The sequence below is a fragment of the Typha angustifolia genome, chromosome 15, assembly GCF_048772165.1.
Source record: "Typha angustifolia cultivar Huaian chromosome 15, ASM4877216v1, whole genome shotgun sequence".
NCBI classification, from domain to species: Eukaryota; Viridiplantae; Streptophyta; class Magnoliopsida; order Poales; family Typhaceae; genus Typha; species Typha angustifolia.
Window position 1 is genome coordinate 6826508 of NC_133253.1, and position 12935 is coordinate 6839442.

At 43.2% G+C, this 12935-nt stretch overlaps 3 protein-coding genes and 1 pseudogene across 4 annotated transcripts; 2 read left to right on the top strand and 2 right to left on the bottom strand.

Moving 5' to 3' along the window:
- Nucleotides 1-717: 717 nt before the first annotated feature.
- LOC140779741 (probable calcium-binding protein CML10) lies at nucleotides 718-2987 on the bottom strand. 2 transcript variants are annotated; one of them, XM_073124979.1, is made up of 2 exons: nucleotides 2105-2987; nucleotides 718-1173 (listed from the first exon to the last, which is right to left on the bottom strand). In XM_073124979.1, exon 1 carries the CDS (start codon nucleotides 2818-2820, stop codon nucleotides 2257-2259), a length of 564 nt encoding a protein of 187 aa, XP_072981080.1. In that variant the 5' UTR covers nucleotides 2821-2987; the 3' UTR covers nucleotides 718-1173; nucleotides 2105-2256. The 2 variants fall into 2 exon arrangements, with proteins under 2 accessions (XP_072981080.1, XP_072981079.1); XM_073124978.1 differs by lacking the exon at nucleotides 718-1173 and adding an exon at nucleotides 1337-1486.
- Nucleotides 2988-5401: 2414 nt separating this feature from the next.
- LOC140777490 (scarecrow-like protein 3) lies at nucleotides 5402-7154 on the bottom strand. The gene is made up of 2 exons (XM_073121637.1): nucleotides 7014-7154; nucleotides 5402-6899 (listed from the first exon to the last, which is right to left on the bottom strand). The coding sequence occupies exon 2, from the start codon at nucleotides 6893-6895 to the stop codon at nucleotides 5579-5581; it is 1317 nt and encodes a 438-aa protein (XP_072977738.1). The 5' UTR covers nucleotides 6896-6899; nucleotides 7014-7154; the 3' UTR covers nucleotides 5402-5578.
- A 2717-nt stretch (nucleotides 7155-9871) lies between these two features.
- On the top strand, nucleotides 9872-10569 carry LOC140778236 (probable calcium-binding protein CML36). Its single transcript, XM_073122855.1, has one exon. It carries the CDS (start codon nucleotides 9959-9961, stop codon nucleotides 10475-10477), a length of 519 nt encoding a protein of 172 aa, XP_072978956.1. The 5' UTR covers nucleotides 9872-9958; the 3' UTR covers nucleotides 10478-10569.
- Nucleotides 10570-11511: 942 nt separating this feature from the next.
- On the top strand, nucleotides 11512-12924 carry LOC140777491 (peroxidase 5-like; annotated as a pseudogene).
- Nucleotides 12925-12935: the final 11 nt, after the last annotated feature.

Below are 12935 nucleotides of genomic sequence, written 5' to 3' on the forward strand. Positions count from 1 at the left end.
GAAAATACTAAGATTATTATTCATTTTCATATATCTCAAACATATTAGTATCATTAATTATCCGTTAGATTTTGATTTTTTTTTTAAAGTATCACGTGACTGTCGAGACCATTTTACCCCCAACAGACACCCCAAAGTGAAAAGGTATCTCTCTCCTGGTGTTATATTGAGAACAAGTACAAGAAGAAGAGAGCAACCCTCTTTCTCTCTCTCTCTCTATCTCTCTCTCTCTCTCTCTCTCTCTGTGGCATTTGTTCTTTGCGTCCCATCAGAACTATCTCAGCTCTGAAACGAGGGAAAGAAAGCAAGCAAAGATGACAAGAAGTGGGAACCAAAGGCGTCCAAGATAACATCCCCAATGTTCCAGCCGCCGCTGACCCTCCATCTTCTCGTTCCGCCACCGTACAACCTCAGTTTAGTAGAGAAGGACCGAGGCCGAAATGGCCTATCCGTTTTGAGGAGGTCTTTATCTCTTCCCGTTTAGCCATTTCTCTGGTTTTGCTCAATTGGGTCACTCCTTTCTTCCTCTTCTTCTTTTCTTTTCCCTCAATCTCTTTTGGTAGAGATTAATATATTGTTATGTTGAGAACTGGGTTCTTCCATTTTCTGATTCTTGATATAAAAAAGTAAACAAAAGATTTAAGTGATGCTGAATAATTAATCTATTTTTCAACTTATGCAAGCAGGCTCCAGTCAGAACCGAAGGCATTACTGATGAAAGAATCAAGCGACTCTCTACTATAGTTTGGTAGCATTTCGTAATCACACTTGCACTCCTTATCATCTTCAGAAGTGATGGAAAAGGACCACCACCGGAAGGCAAAGACACTGTTTCTGATGGCATAGTCTACAAGCTCTCCTCGGCTTTCTCTACTGACTAACCCATTCAATCCTCCAAAGGTGATGCTGGAGACTTCCTGCTTCCATCCCAATGTCAGTCTTACACACGCAAGGGAGAAGAAAGCCAATTGCTGCCTATTAAGTTCCTAACTTACAACTCCTGCTATGGTGGTAGTTCTTTCTTTCAGGACCAGTGGTCATCTGGATTATGACGTGAGATCCATTCTTCTTTCAATTCAAAGCCTTTTGGGAGGTAACAGTGAAGCTTTATCAACTGCACCTAATCTTTTACCGTAGTTGATGAGTTAATATAATATCATGCTTCATCTTTTGCTGAAAAAAAATATAAAACGCCAATTATTTAAATCTAAATTCATTTCCCGTTAACATTCAGGTGCTAAAAGTACGATTGCATTATAGCCTAATTCGTAGCACAGTTACTACTATATTGTTTTTATGCAGAGTACAGGAAGGTGGTGGGTGATGAAGCTGCTCTACCAACTTGTTTTGCTTTTGTAGTGTACGTAGCAACTTTGTGTTGCAGCTATTAATCCTCACTCTTCTGCTATTGCACTTTTTGGCTATATGTCGCATTGTCGCATTTGAGCTATATTCCTCACCTCCCAATGTTGTCATTCTCTCTTCTCTGGCAGTTAGCAACCAGGGCAAGCTGTTAGTTGATCTTCCTCAATCAGTTTTCTTTTCTTTTATTTGTGAGCATGACAAGTAATGGCAAGCAGATAAAATAGTTCGAAATTAGTTCCGTAATTAAATATATTTTTTATATATCTAATTAAGTTTATTCTTTAAAAAAAATTAAAACTAAGAAATAAGACTAACAAATGAAGTTCGACACTTTGGCTCAAACAAAACATAACCCAAGACACTACGATTGCGAGCTCAAAGGTTATATGGGCTAAATATAAATAAACGGGTTGAGCAAGAGCATATAATAATTACAGAGGAATCAATACATTGGTCGTCGTATAGTTGTGAAAATGTTGGTTGGTTTTTAAATTTGGACTGCAATTAATTGCCGGCCATTAGAAGGAAATTTCGTGCTATTTACTTTAGCAATGGAGATAAAATAATTAGAAGGTACGAATTCCCGTACCGGAGCTGCACATGATCGGATGCGGCTTTTTCCACTCTTATCCCACGACTAATAAACTAATAAATGAGTAAGCTTGACTAGAATATTCGCTCTCCTTATTGCAGTACTAAATTAGGCGATTAAAATAGACAAGATTCGAATTATTCTTACCAAATCCAGCAGAACAAGAAAGCGATCAGTATGGAGTTCCAATTATGTACAATTTAGCTCGTCTCTCCGTCTACCGTCGATCTGTCTTCCGATCCAGAACAAGAACTCACCGGAGAAAAGGGAGACAGAGAAGGGGAAGAGTATGGGGGGGATCACCCGATCTTGGTGAGGGCTAAGGCGGAGGAGGATCCATTCGCCATCATGACCTTGAACTCCTCGAACGAGATCATCCCGTCGCCGTCGCGATCGACGCCGTCAATCATCCGACGGCACTGCGCCACCGTCGCCGCCTCCCCGATCCCTCGCAGGACGCGGGCGAGCTCGTCGGCGGAGATGTTCCCGTTCCGGTCGAGGTCGAAGACGGAGAAGGCGTGGCGGAGGTCCTCCTCCACGGCCGCCTCGTCGCCGACGGTGCGCGTGTTGAGCTCGATGAACTCCTCGAGGCTGATGAAACCGTCGCCGTCTGCGTCCGCCTCCCGCATCATCCGATCCACCTCCTCCTCCGTCGCCTCCGCGTGCCCGAGGCTCTCGAACAGCGCCGCCAGCTCGGATCGCGAGATCCGCCCGTCGCCGTTGGAGTCGAACTTCTTGAACACGCGCTCCATCTCCTCCTCTTCCGCCACCGCGCACGGTGGCGGCGGGGTCGACGAGCGGGATGTCGACGGCGGGGTCTTCGACCGGTTCCGGCGCCGGAACAGGGATCGGATCTTGCCCATGGAGAACAGAAGAAAAAAAGGATTGGATTGAATGGGATTGGATTCTTGTGAAAGAGGAGGAGAAAGGGAGAAGGATTTCTTTTGGTTCCTTTGGGAGTAGAACCGAAATCCTAGACATGTATTTATAGGAGGTTATGGAAAAGGAGGGGAAGTTCTCGAAAGCATCGCTGAAACGGCGGAGTGGACTGCGGTTTCTGTTAGCCTTCATCGTTAGAGAATGGATTAATACCGGTAACGTTACCGCATTTAATATTTAAATTTGCTAAATTAATATACAAAAATTTTTAATCGTAAATGTGCAATCCACTATACATATCAAATAATAGTAGTAATAATATTATTATTATTATTATTAATTTTAAATTAAGATAAGATTTTATTATAGTTGGACTCGGGATGAAGGCAGTTAGTTTATCGACCGCCATGACGACTTAATAAATTGACCGAACCTAATCCAGAGCTCGGGGAAACGCCAGAGGAGCAAAGCGCGTGAAAACGGGGTGGGAGGGGGGTGGGGAAGGGGAAACGAGCCACGTGGGACCCGGGAGGAGTGCGGGCCCCATCTCACGTGTTAACAGCGGAGACCACAGGCCTGGATTCGTATGGTGGTGGGCGGGACCCACGCATTGCGTGCTCTTGGAGCGAGAAACCACGCGGTGAGGTGGACATTTAGGCGAATTCATAATGCAGGTAATTAATTATATAATTAGTGTTTAATAACATTCTAAAAGTTTCCAGAAAATTAGAAGCCTAATAGAATTTGAAACTTAAAACACTAAAACTATGTCGTCTTGTGATACAAAACACTTAGTTCCAACATTTAAAATTTAAAAATTACACTAAACACTTATACAAAAAAAAAAAGTTTGGAAGATATTAAATCTAAAACCTCTTTTTATGTTTACTGCGAAAAATCTTTAACGAGTTCTTGTCGTTTTTATAGTTATATAAATTTTAAAATAAAAACAGATAGATCTTTTGTCCAAAAACGAGATTACGAGATCTATATATATATATACCCATAAGCAAAAAGGCTTAAATCTTTCTTAGTTTGAGGTGCTAGTGCCCAATTTAGATTTTTAATAAGGTCCACTTGCTAAATGCGTCACTCAGTGCGAGTTTCTGACCACATTATACGTGTCTAATAAATTTTTAATCTTAAACGATGTGTATTTATATTTATAAGCTGTTGACCAGGATGAATATGTTTTAAATTAGTCAAAAAAAAAAGAAAAAAAGAAAAAAAGACTTGACTAACTCGAAATACTCGTGTCCTACAAGTTGGCATGAGTCCTTACTCCAGAAGAGGAGAGTCCAGATCAATGAGATCCATACGATGGATGGAGTTGTGATGCAAGATTCCAGTGTTCTTCCACTGGATTTGGACCTCATTTTACGCCAAGAATCTTTTTAAAAAAGAAGAGGAAAATAAATTAAAATTTTATTCCTCGGTTGGAGGATCCGATCCTCGAATGTATGACAAACGTGAATTGTGAGAGCAAGCAAGCTTGGGTGCTGAGTTAATAATGCTACTGACGAGCATCGAATAGATGTCCTTCGCTTCCTTTCGGAAAGTAAGTTGTTTTAGTTTTATTTGATATTTTATTAAAGGAGGTTTTAATTGAGTATGGCATGAACCATTTTAATGTCGTTTTAATTTGTATAGAAAAAAATAAAGAGAGGAAATCCAGATTTAAATGATGCATAAGAAATAATTTTGTAATTGGTCGTCCATTAGAGGGGCAATTATTTTTTAAGTTTGGGCCTACGTATTCGGGCCGAATAATTTAATTGGGCCATAATTTTAAGTTAGGGCAACATGGGCCGTACTTCCGTTTTCAAACTCGGCTTAAAATTAATTTTCAACTTAAATTTAAGTTCAGACCTGGCTACGCCCGAACTAAGCGAGTAGTTATTTACTTAACATCTCTTGTATAATTTAAACAAGAGATGCGTATAATAACCTACTTTTGTTATTCTAAAAATTTAATTTTTTTTATGCAAATACTCCTAATATAAGGAGATTTATACCTTAACAATTCTTATTCCTATTCCATTAAGAATAATTTGTATATAATAAAATTACTTAGCACAAGAACTATTTGGCATCATGCAGCTCAGAGACAAGCAAGAACAGATGGAAACAAGAAGCAAGAGGACTAATGAAACTAAGGAGACAAAACCTTTTAAAGAGTTGGAATGTTGACAGGAAACCTAACCCTACAAAGACAAAAAAACTAAAATAAAAACATATATTAGGAACAAACAATTAATTTGATTCAGCCTTATCTAAACTAAGTCACCATCCCTACCTTACTGGAAATCAATGCCTGCCTTAACTCCACAATCAAAGGATGCAAGAATCATTCTTGCCAACTCCACCAATTAAATGCATTTGAAATTGTCCATCCCATTCACACCCACTATTAGATTATGGTCAAATGTTACACCCCAAGAAGAAGGAATAATAATAATAATGATAATAATAATAAAAAAAGTAATCCTCCACTTACTCTAAGGCCGAAAGTTACTAAGATTGTTGATTTTGACCTTTAAAGTATAAATAAATAAATCAAGAGAGCAGAAGTAATTATGATCATCTTCATAAACCCAAAATTTAGAGTTGAGATAGAGCACCATGAAAGTTATGAACATGAGAACAAGAAGAAGAATAAGAAGAAGAAGAAGAAGTTTGTAGATATTTGTCTAAAACTATAAAATATAAATTTATAGATATATAATATATGGGGGGGATATTTTAAAACCTCCTGCATCTCCAAGCTGAAACAGAGAAGAGTGGTCTGTCCTGCCAGCAAAGCAGGAAGCATCCGGCGGCGTCCTCCTTGACCTTATACCCGTCGCACCCAAACCCCTGCAACACTCGCCGGGCATGCAGCATGGCGTAGTAGCTGAATCCCACCTTCCCAAAGCCCACCATCTCCATCCTCTTCACCCACCTGTCCAGCCTCTCATGCCTCTCCCTCCTCTCCATCCCTTCGCCCACCAGGATGTCCTTCACCTCCTCGCCCAGTAGCTCCTTCTCCACCCTCGCCCGCTCCGCCGACTGCCTCGGCCAGTTCGATTCCAGGCTGTCGAACAGGGCCGCGTAGAAGTTGATCGACTCGACGAAGCGTTCGACGAAAGTCCCCGTGTTGTGGTTCGCTTCCTGCTCTGTTACTAGCATGATCTTGGGCGAGAGGCTCCAGAGGGAGGCCAGGAAGATGTCTAGTTTGGAAGAGGGGAAGGAGGAGGTGGAGGTGGAGGAGGATAGGACTGAGTCTGGGCTCGGGAAATGGTTGGTCATGAGGCCAACTTGGTCGTTCGAAGCGAGCAGGCGGTGGAGTTGGAGGGCGGCGTTGATGGCCAACGCCTCGCCGGTCTTGACGCGAAGGCTTTCGACGTCGAGGTGGTCTAGTTTGCTGTGGATTGGGTTGAACTGGAATGGTATGTCGAGCTTCTCGGCTTCGCGGGTCAGGCAGAGCGCGACTTGGGAGAGGACCTCCTTGTTGTCGTGGACTCCGGTGATCCTTAGATGAGGTGGGCCTTCTTGGCGGGTGGCGAAGAGGCGGAGGAGCTCGAGGTGTTGGGTTGGGTCGGAGACGTCGAGGTCGATGATGTGGACCATCTTCTCGCCTTCCATGGCTTCGAGGATGGCTTGGTTGGACACGGCCGCGGCGACGCGGACGAAGGGGAGGAGAGTGAGGAAGTAGCGCCGCGCCGCCGCCTGCGCGGCGGCGGAGACCGAGGTGGGGAGGATGAGGGAGCGGTAGAGGCCCCGCCACGTCCGGCGGAGGACGGTGCGCGCAAGGGCATCGGAGAAGCACGCAGCGATGCGCTGCATGGCGTCGCCGGCGGCGCATGAGAGGAGTGAGATGTGGTCGAGGAACGCGTCGGCGGCGTCAAGGTTCCCGGCGGCGACGTGGTTGGCGCAGTTGACGAGGAGGTGGATGAGGTAGAGCCCGCGCTCGTCCGAGCTAAGGCTCTGTGCCCACGGCGATAGCGGCATCTTCGAGAAGGACTGCAGCGGCGAGGAAGAAGACGAAGTGGTCGACGACGAGGCGTCGTCGCGAGCCATCCTCCTTAAAAAGATGCAAGCAAACTTTGGAAGGGGGAATAACCGAATAGAATTGAATGCAAAAGCGCAAGAAAAGGAGCAATATTTGGAAACAAAGATGGCAACACAGCAAGCACACCAGCATGCTAATATAACCCTTCCAACTCCAAATTGGGTCTTCACGAAACCTCCATGGGATCCCAAATTAAATGTGAATAGGGAGGGAAAGGCAAGAAAGAGTACATGCTTTTCTCCTCCTCATCCTCTTCCTCCTCACCCACAGAAAAAAAAGTCTCAACTTCCTGTTTTTTTCTCCCATTACTCCAAGCGACAAAAACGCACAGACTTTGTCTCCATTCTCTCTCTACTCTCTCTCTCTCTCTCTCTCTCTCTCTCTCTCTCTCTCTCTCTCTCTCTCTCTCTCTCTCTCTCTCTCTCTCTCGCTTTCTGCACTCCATTCGTCTTATTCGCTGGATAGTAAGTAATTCGACGTATTAATTACTACCTTCCGATAAGCACTAGCATTCGTTGTATAGCGCTTTGTCTTGGAGTAGGGAGGAATGGGAATAAGGGGGGGAATAAGTTATTCCTTATCCTCGCAAACTGACAGCGAGTTGCTAACAAAACAAAGCGCTTCTCCTTAATTACGTTCTTGTCTGCTTCTCACTGTAGATTGAGAGAGGAGGGGAGGGGGTGACATGCACGCAGCTCTTTCCGTTTGTCGTTTCTGGTAACCCAACGGCTACTCGAGTGGTGGATGTCTTGTCTTTAGGAAGACGACAAATTTGTTACAACCGGATCCTCTTGAAACACAACTGTAGAATTTACTACCAGCCAGAGTTGGAAACGACTCTTCTATATTTCTGGGGCCCTTCAAAGTTTTGGATAGTATTGGATTCAATTATGCATGTCTAATTTTACATTTTAGATTATTCTTTTTTTTTTTTTACAATTATAAACTTTGTGACGCCAAATTATGGTATGATTGATTAATTAACTTTACCAAATTTTTACTTGCCAAAAAAAAAAAGACTCCATTTTTACTTTTCTTTAAAAAAAGAAAAGAAAAAAAGGGGAAAGAATTTATTGCCTTGCCGCCTCATGTGAATCCTAATCTTTCCTATAATTCCCCGCAGGCCCGGACCATACCAGGTCAGGAGGAGTTGCACACTTTCATACCACACCCACTGTTTTTGTTTACTGTCTGCAGTTATGACATTATGACAAACAGTTGGTGGTCACGAGGAAGAGGTGGCGAGGTACCTTGGAATTTTTGACACAAGAAGACAAGCGCTTGCGTTCCGGTCAGCGTTGTAGAAGATTTTTAAGAACACCGCCATTTGGTTGCCAAAAACTGCCACCAAGAAGGTTAACAGAGTCGTAACAACAAAGGTCGGTGGGGAGGCATCCACTCTCTCTCTTCTCTCTCTCTCTCTATCTCTTTCTACGTTTAATTTGTACGCTAGCTTGCGTCCTTCTGGGTTCTCCAAGGACGATGATTTTGTTCTCTTCCTCCCTCGCTTCCGGTAGAAGAAACCAAGAGAGAACCGGATTAATTGGAAGAAAGAGTCGGTGGAAATATTCAGGGATGGGTGAGCCGCGGGACAAAGTGCATGTGATCGAGGAATGAATAAAAAATAGTGGTCGAGAGGGAAGGGGGGGAAGAACGATGCTCGAACTCAAATTAACAGTGGTTACAAAAGGATTTAACAATGTAACACAACTTAGTGGGCTTGCGGATAACGGATTGCGACTTGCGAGTCCAAACCCAACTAACTTGGATCTTGATAATGTGGCCCGGCCCAGCCCGGCCCGGAAATGATTTAGAGAACATGACCCCATTTATTTAATAAATGAGTTAATTAATAAGTCAAATTTTAATATAAATTTATTTGAATAATTAACAAATTGTAAATAGTTAATTTGGATAAAAAATTTGAGTTATTAATGAATTACAGTTAAATTGGCTGAAATAGTAAATATGAATGCGACCCATTTAATCATTTTGGATTGCCCAAATCAACTTAATTATGACATGATCCTAACGATATTATATATAGCTTAATTAGCATCCTGTTCTCCCTAACTCCCTTCTTCTCGTTCGTGTCACGCTGCTTAGTGCGGCATTGACGGTGCCATTTTGATGGGGCCATGAGACTCCGATATTTTTTCCACTTCCGTCGTTGCTTTGCTAAGGCTGACTTTATTGAAGTGTCTTTCTATAGCCTTATCAAGTCTCTTGCTGTGTTCTTCCTCTAGTGCTATCAATGATAGCTAAGTTGGAGGCTAGTTTCAATAGATAATATTCTATCTCCTCCACTTGAGATTATGCATCGTGCTTATAATTGTCATATTATCTTTGATATTATATTTTTTATTATTGTTTCGTTTAATTTCAATCAAGCATGGAGCTTGTGTTTAACATGATTCTCTTATCTAACTTTTATCTATTTTTATATTAAGTTAGCATTTAGTTCTTACGTAAGGAGTAACTATTCATGAATTAAATATCTCTTAAATATATTTTAAGATCAAACTATTATACATAAAATCTTATTACATATAGATGGTACGATAAAGTTATATCTATCTATAAGCAAGATTTTAATTATTTATAGTACGGTAACTAAATACAAATTATTAAGTAAATTTATTTAAAATAATTATCATATTTTAGAAAGAAATATTAAAATATAAAGAACAGAGGTATATAAAGTTGGAAGAATGAAAATGGTAAATAAATTTTCACTCTCAAATCCTCACATCACATATTCATATGTATCATATAAATATGTCACACTTTCTTGCCTTCCCACAATCCCACGTGAGTCATGTACAAATTACCTAACAATAATTTACTCTTCAAAAATTTCACTCACACCACATAAAATTAGCCCAACTATATCTTTTTTGTCATCATTAAGTGATAGCAAATATGAAGCTTCCAGGAAGCTCACTTCCCACCACCCACTTCCCCCCTTCTTTTAACTCTCCCCCATCTCTACCCTTCTCCTTCCCCTCGCCTCAACCCCTCTCGATCCCTCCCTCTTTCTCCCTCTCAGGCGCCAGGCGCCGGGCGCCGTCATGAAGCTTTCCGTCGTCCCATCCCTCTTCGGCTCCTCCAAGAACTCTTCTAAGAAGAAGAAGAAGGAGACCCACTCGATCTCCCGAGCCGACACCCCGTCCTCCGGATCCATCGCCTCCTCCGACGACTTCACCCCCAAATCCGTCCTCCCCTCCGGAGATTTATCCTGGTCTTCCTCCTCCGACCTCAAGATCTCGCGCCAGGATCTCGAATCGGCCCTACGGCGCCTCTCGCCGGAACCCCCGTCGGAGGACGACGTGGCGGCAATCATTAATGATTACGCCAGCTGCGTCTGCGCCGGGGTGGAGGAGGAGGAGCTCCGGGAGGCGTTCGCCGTCTTCGACGCGGACGGCGACGGGAGGATCTCGGCGGAGGAGCTCCTCGGAGTCTTCGCGGCGCTCGGGGAAGACGAGTGTACCCTCGACGACTGCCGCCGTATGATCGATGGGGTCGATACGGACGGTGATGGCTTCGTTTGCTTCGATGACTTCGCGCGCATGATGGACGGCCAGATATGAGGAATAGTAATAGACGGGTGGTGATGGATTGGGAAATTTAAATTTAGCTATTTAATATCAATTGGGAGGGAGGGAGGGAGGGAGAGAAGGACGGATCCCAATTAATTCAGGGGCTTAATTAATTGTATAAATAATTCTTTTATCTTAATGGGGGAGAACGCTAGTCCATTTTCTACCTCCTCCTTTCTCTTAATTGCCATCATTGTTGAAATTTGAACACGAAAGGGAGAATTAGGAAGGGTTGCGTGCGTATACTAATCGGATTATGATTTCTCTTTGATAAAATCCCTTTCACACGTTACCCAAGAAATCTCTCAGCGACTTTTGGGTACCTGCCCTTTGTGGTGATCTTAGCAAGTAGTCGTTTTACACTTGGCTTCTCATTTTACTCCACATTTTGGATAATTTACCGACCTATCCGCTCGTTTTCGTTGCATAATTAGAAAGAAATTACATTTTACCTTATTTGGTTAGGGTTAATTAATTTACTTCGTTTCAATTATCTGCCGACCAATCATTCTCTTATAGTTATATTTAATTAATTTATACATCGAATTTGAAAGTACTTATTAGAGATTAAATTATAAATAACTAAATAAACTTTTCAAATTAGAATTAAAATAAAATAAAATTTGATTATATTTCATATGATATTTGGTTGTTTTAAAAAAAAAAGTGATGAAAATAAAATAAAATAAAAGGATGTTTGATTATAATAGTTGGATATAACACATAATATAAAATTATAGAATAGAGACATCCAGAATAACAAGGTTTGTTTTATTATAGTGTGATACCAAGTCTCCAACTACTAACCATATTCAAATGGACAGCAAAGATATAAACACGTACTCATCCCTGTTTGATACGAAATAAATAAAATAACGAAATCGACTTATTGATTCATGACTTTTTATCAACACCATATATCTATCCATCTATGTGGTAGGCTAGTACGTATATATATATATATATATATATCATTTCAGCTCAGGAAGAGGTCCATTAAATTGTCCAACTGCACGTCGTGTAGTTGTCGGTAATCTCTACCATTGTCAGGCCATCAGCTGGCTCAGAAGTACTCTTTCTTCCTCCTCTAAACCAATCTCTGTAGATCGATCTCTTTCCTTCCTTCTGAAGCTAGCTAATTCATTAGCAACACTTAATGTATACCTATGCTGCTTGTTTGATGGTCTCCATAGCCATCTTAGGCGCCATGTACGGCCTCAGCCACGAGCTCAGCAAAAAGTTGGAAGTCGGCTTCTATCAACACACCTGCCCGTCGGCCGAGGCCATCGTGCGGCGCGCCGTAAGCCAAGCTGTGGCGCAGTATCCCGGACTCGCCGCCGGCCGGGATCATCCGGATGCACTTCCATGACTGCTTCGTTAGGGTACGTAACTTAATTAACATGCATGGTAGGAAGTAATTATTTTATATACGAAGTATTAATTATTTCTTAATTAACTCGGTCCAGGGCTGCGATGCTTCCGCACTCGTGGATTCAATCCCCGGAAACCCCGCTGAGAAGAAGTCGATAGCAAACAACCCGAGCTTACGAGGCTTCGAGATGATCGACGCCTCCAAGGCTGCGATGGAAGCCGCCTGCCCGAAGACGGTCTCCTGCGCCGACATCATTGCCTACGCCGCCCGCGACGGAGCCTACCCTGCTGGCGTCGTCGACTACTTCGTGCCGGCCGGGAGGCGCGACGGGAGGATCTCTTGCGAGTCGGAGGTCCTCGCCAACCTACCCTTCTCTACCTGCAACGCCGAGCAACTCATTGTGAATTTCGCAGAGAAGGGGCTGAGCGTAGAAGAGACGGTGACGCTCTCCGGAGCCTACTCGATCGGCCGTTCGCACTGCTCTTCCTTCCAGAGTCGGTTCTACAACTCTAGTTCCGCCCAAGTGCAAGACCCTTCGTCGGACACTACCTTTGCCAAGTATTCGAAGACCAAGTGTCCGAAATCCAAGGCGGGAAGTGGCGGTGCTGATCCGACGGTGGCCCTCGACGCTGCGACGCCGGGTAGTCTCGACAACCACTACTATAGGAACTTGTTGAAGAACAGGGGACTGCTGACTTCCGATGAAACGCTGCAAGCTAGCTCGTCGACGGTGGACATGGTGCGGTTTAAAGCGAAGGAGAGGTCGGCGTGGGCCGCCAAGTTTGCGGCGGCGATGGTGAAGATGGGCTTCATCGATGTGCTCACCGGAGGGCGAGGGGAGATGAGGGAGAGCTGCCGGGATGTGAATTGTTAGTTGCGGATGCTCATGAAGTTGGTTTAGCTACTGCATGCATGTGTATTAAAATATATTGAGATTCTTTTAATTATTTCCCTTCTAAATTAATGGAGGGCAAAATTGGTTTGTTAATGTGTTGGGACTTAGAAAGGAATCGGTGTAATCTTTTATCTATATATATATAGACTTCTTGGGCCCATATGGGCCTAGCTATGCTTGGG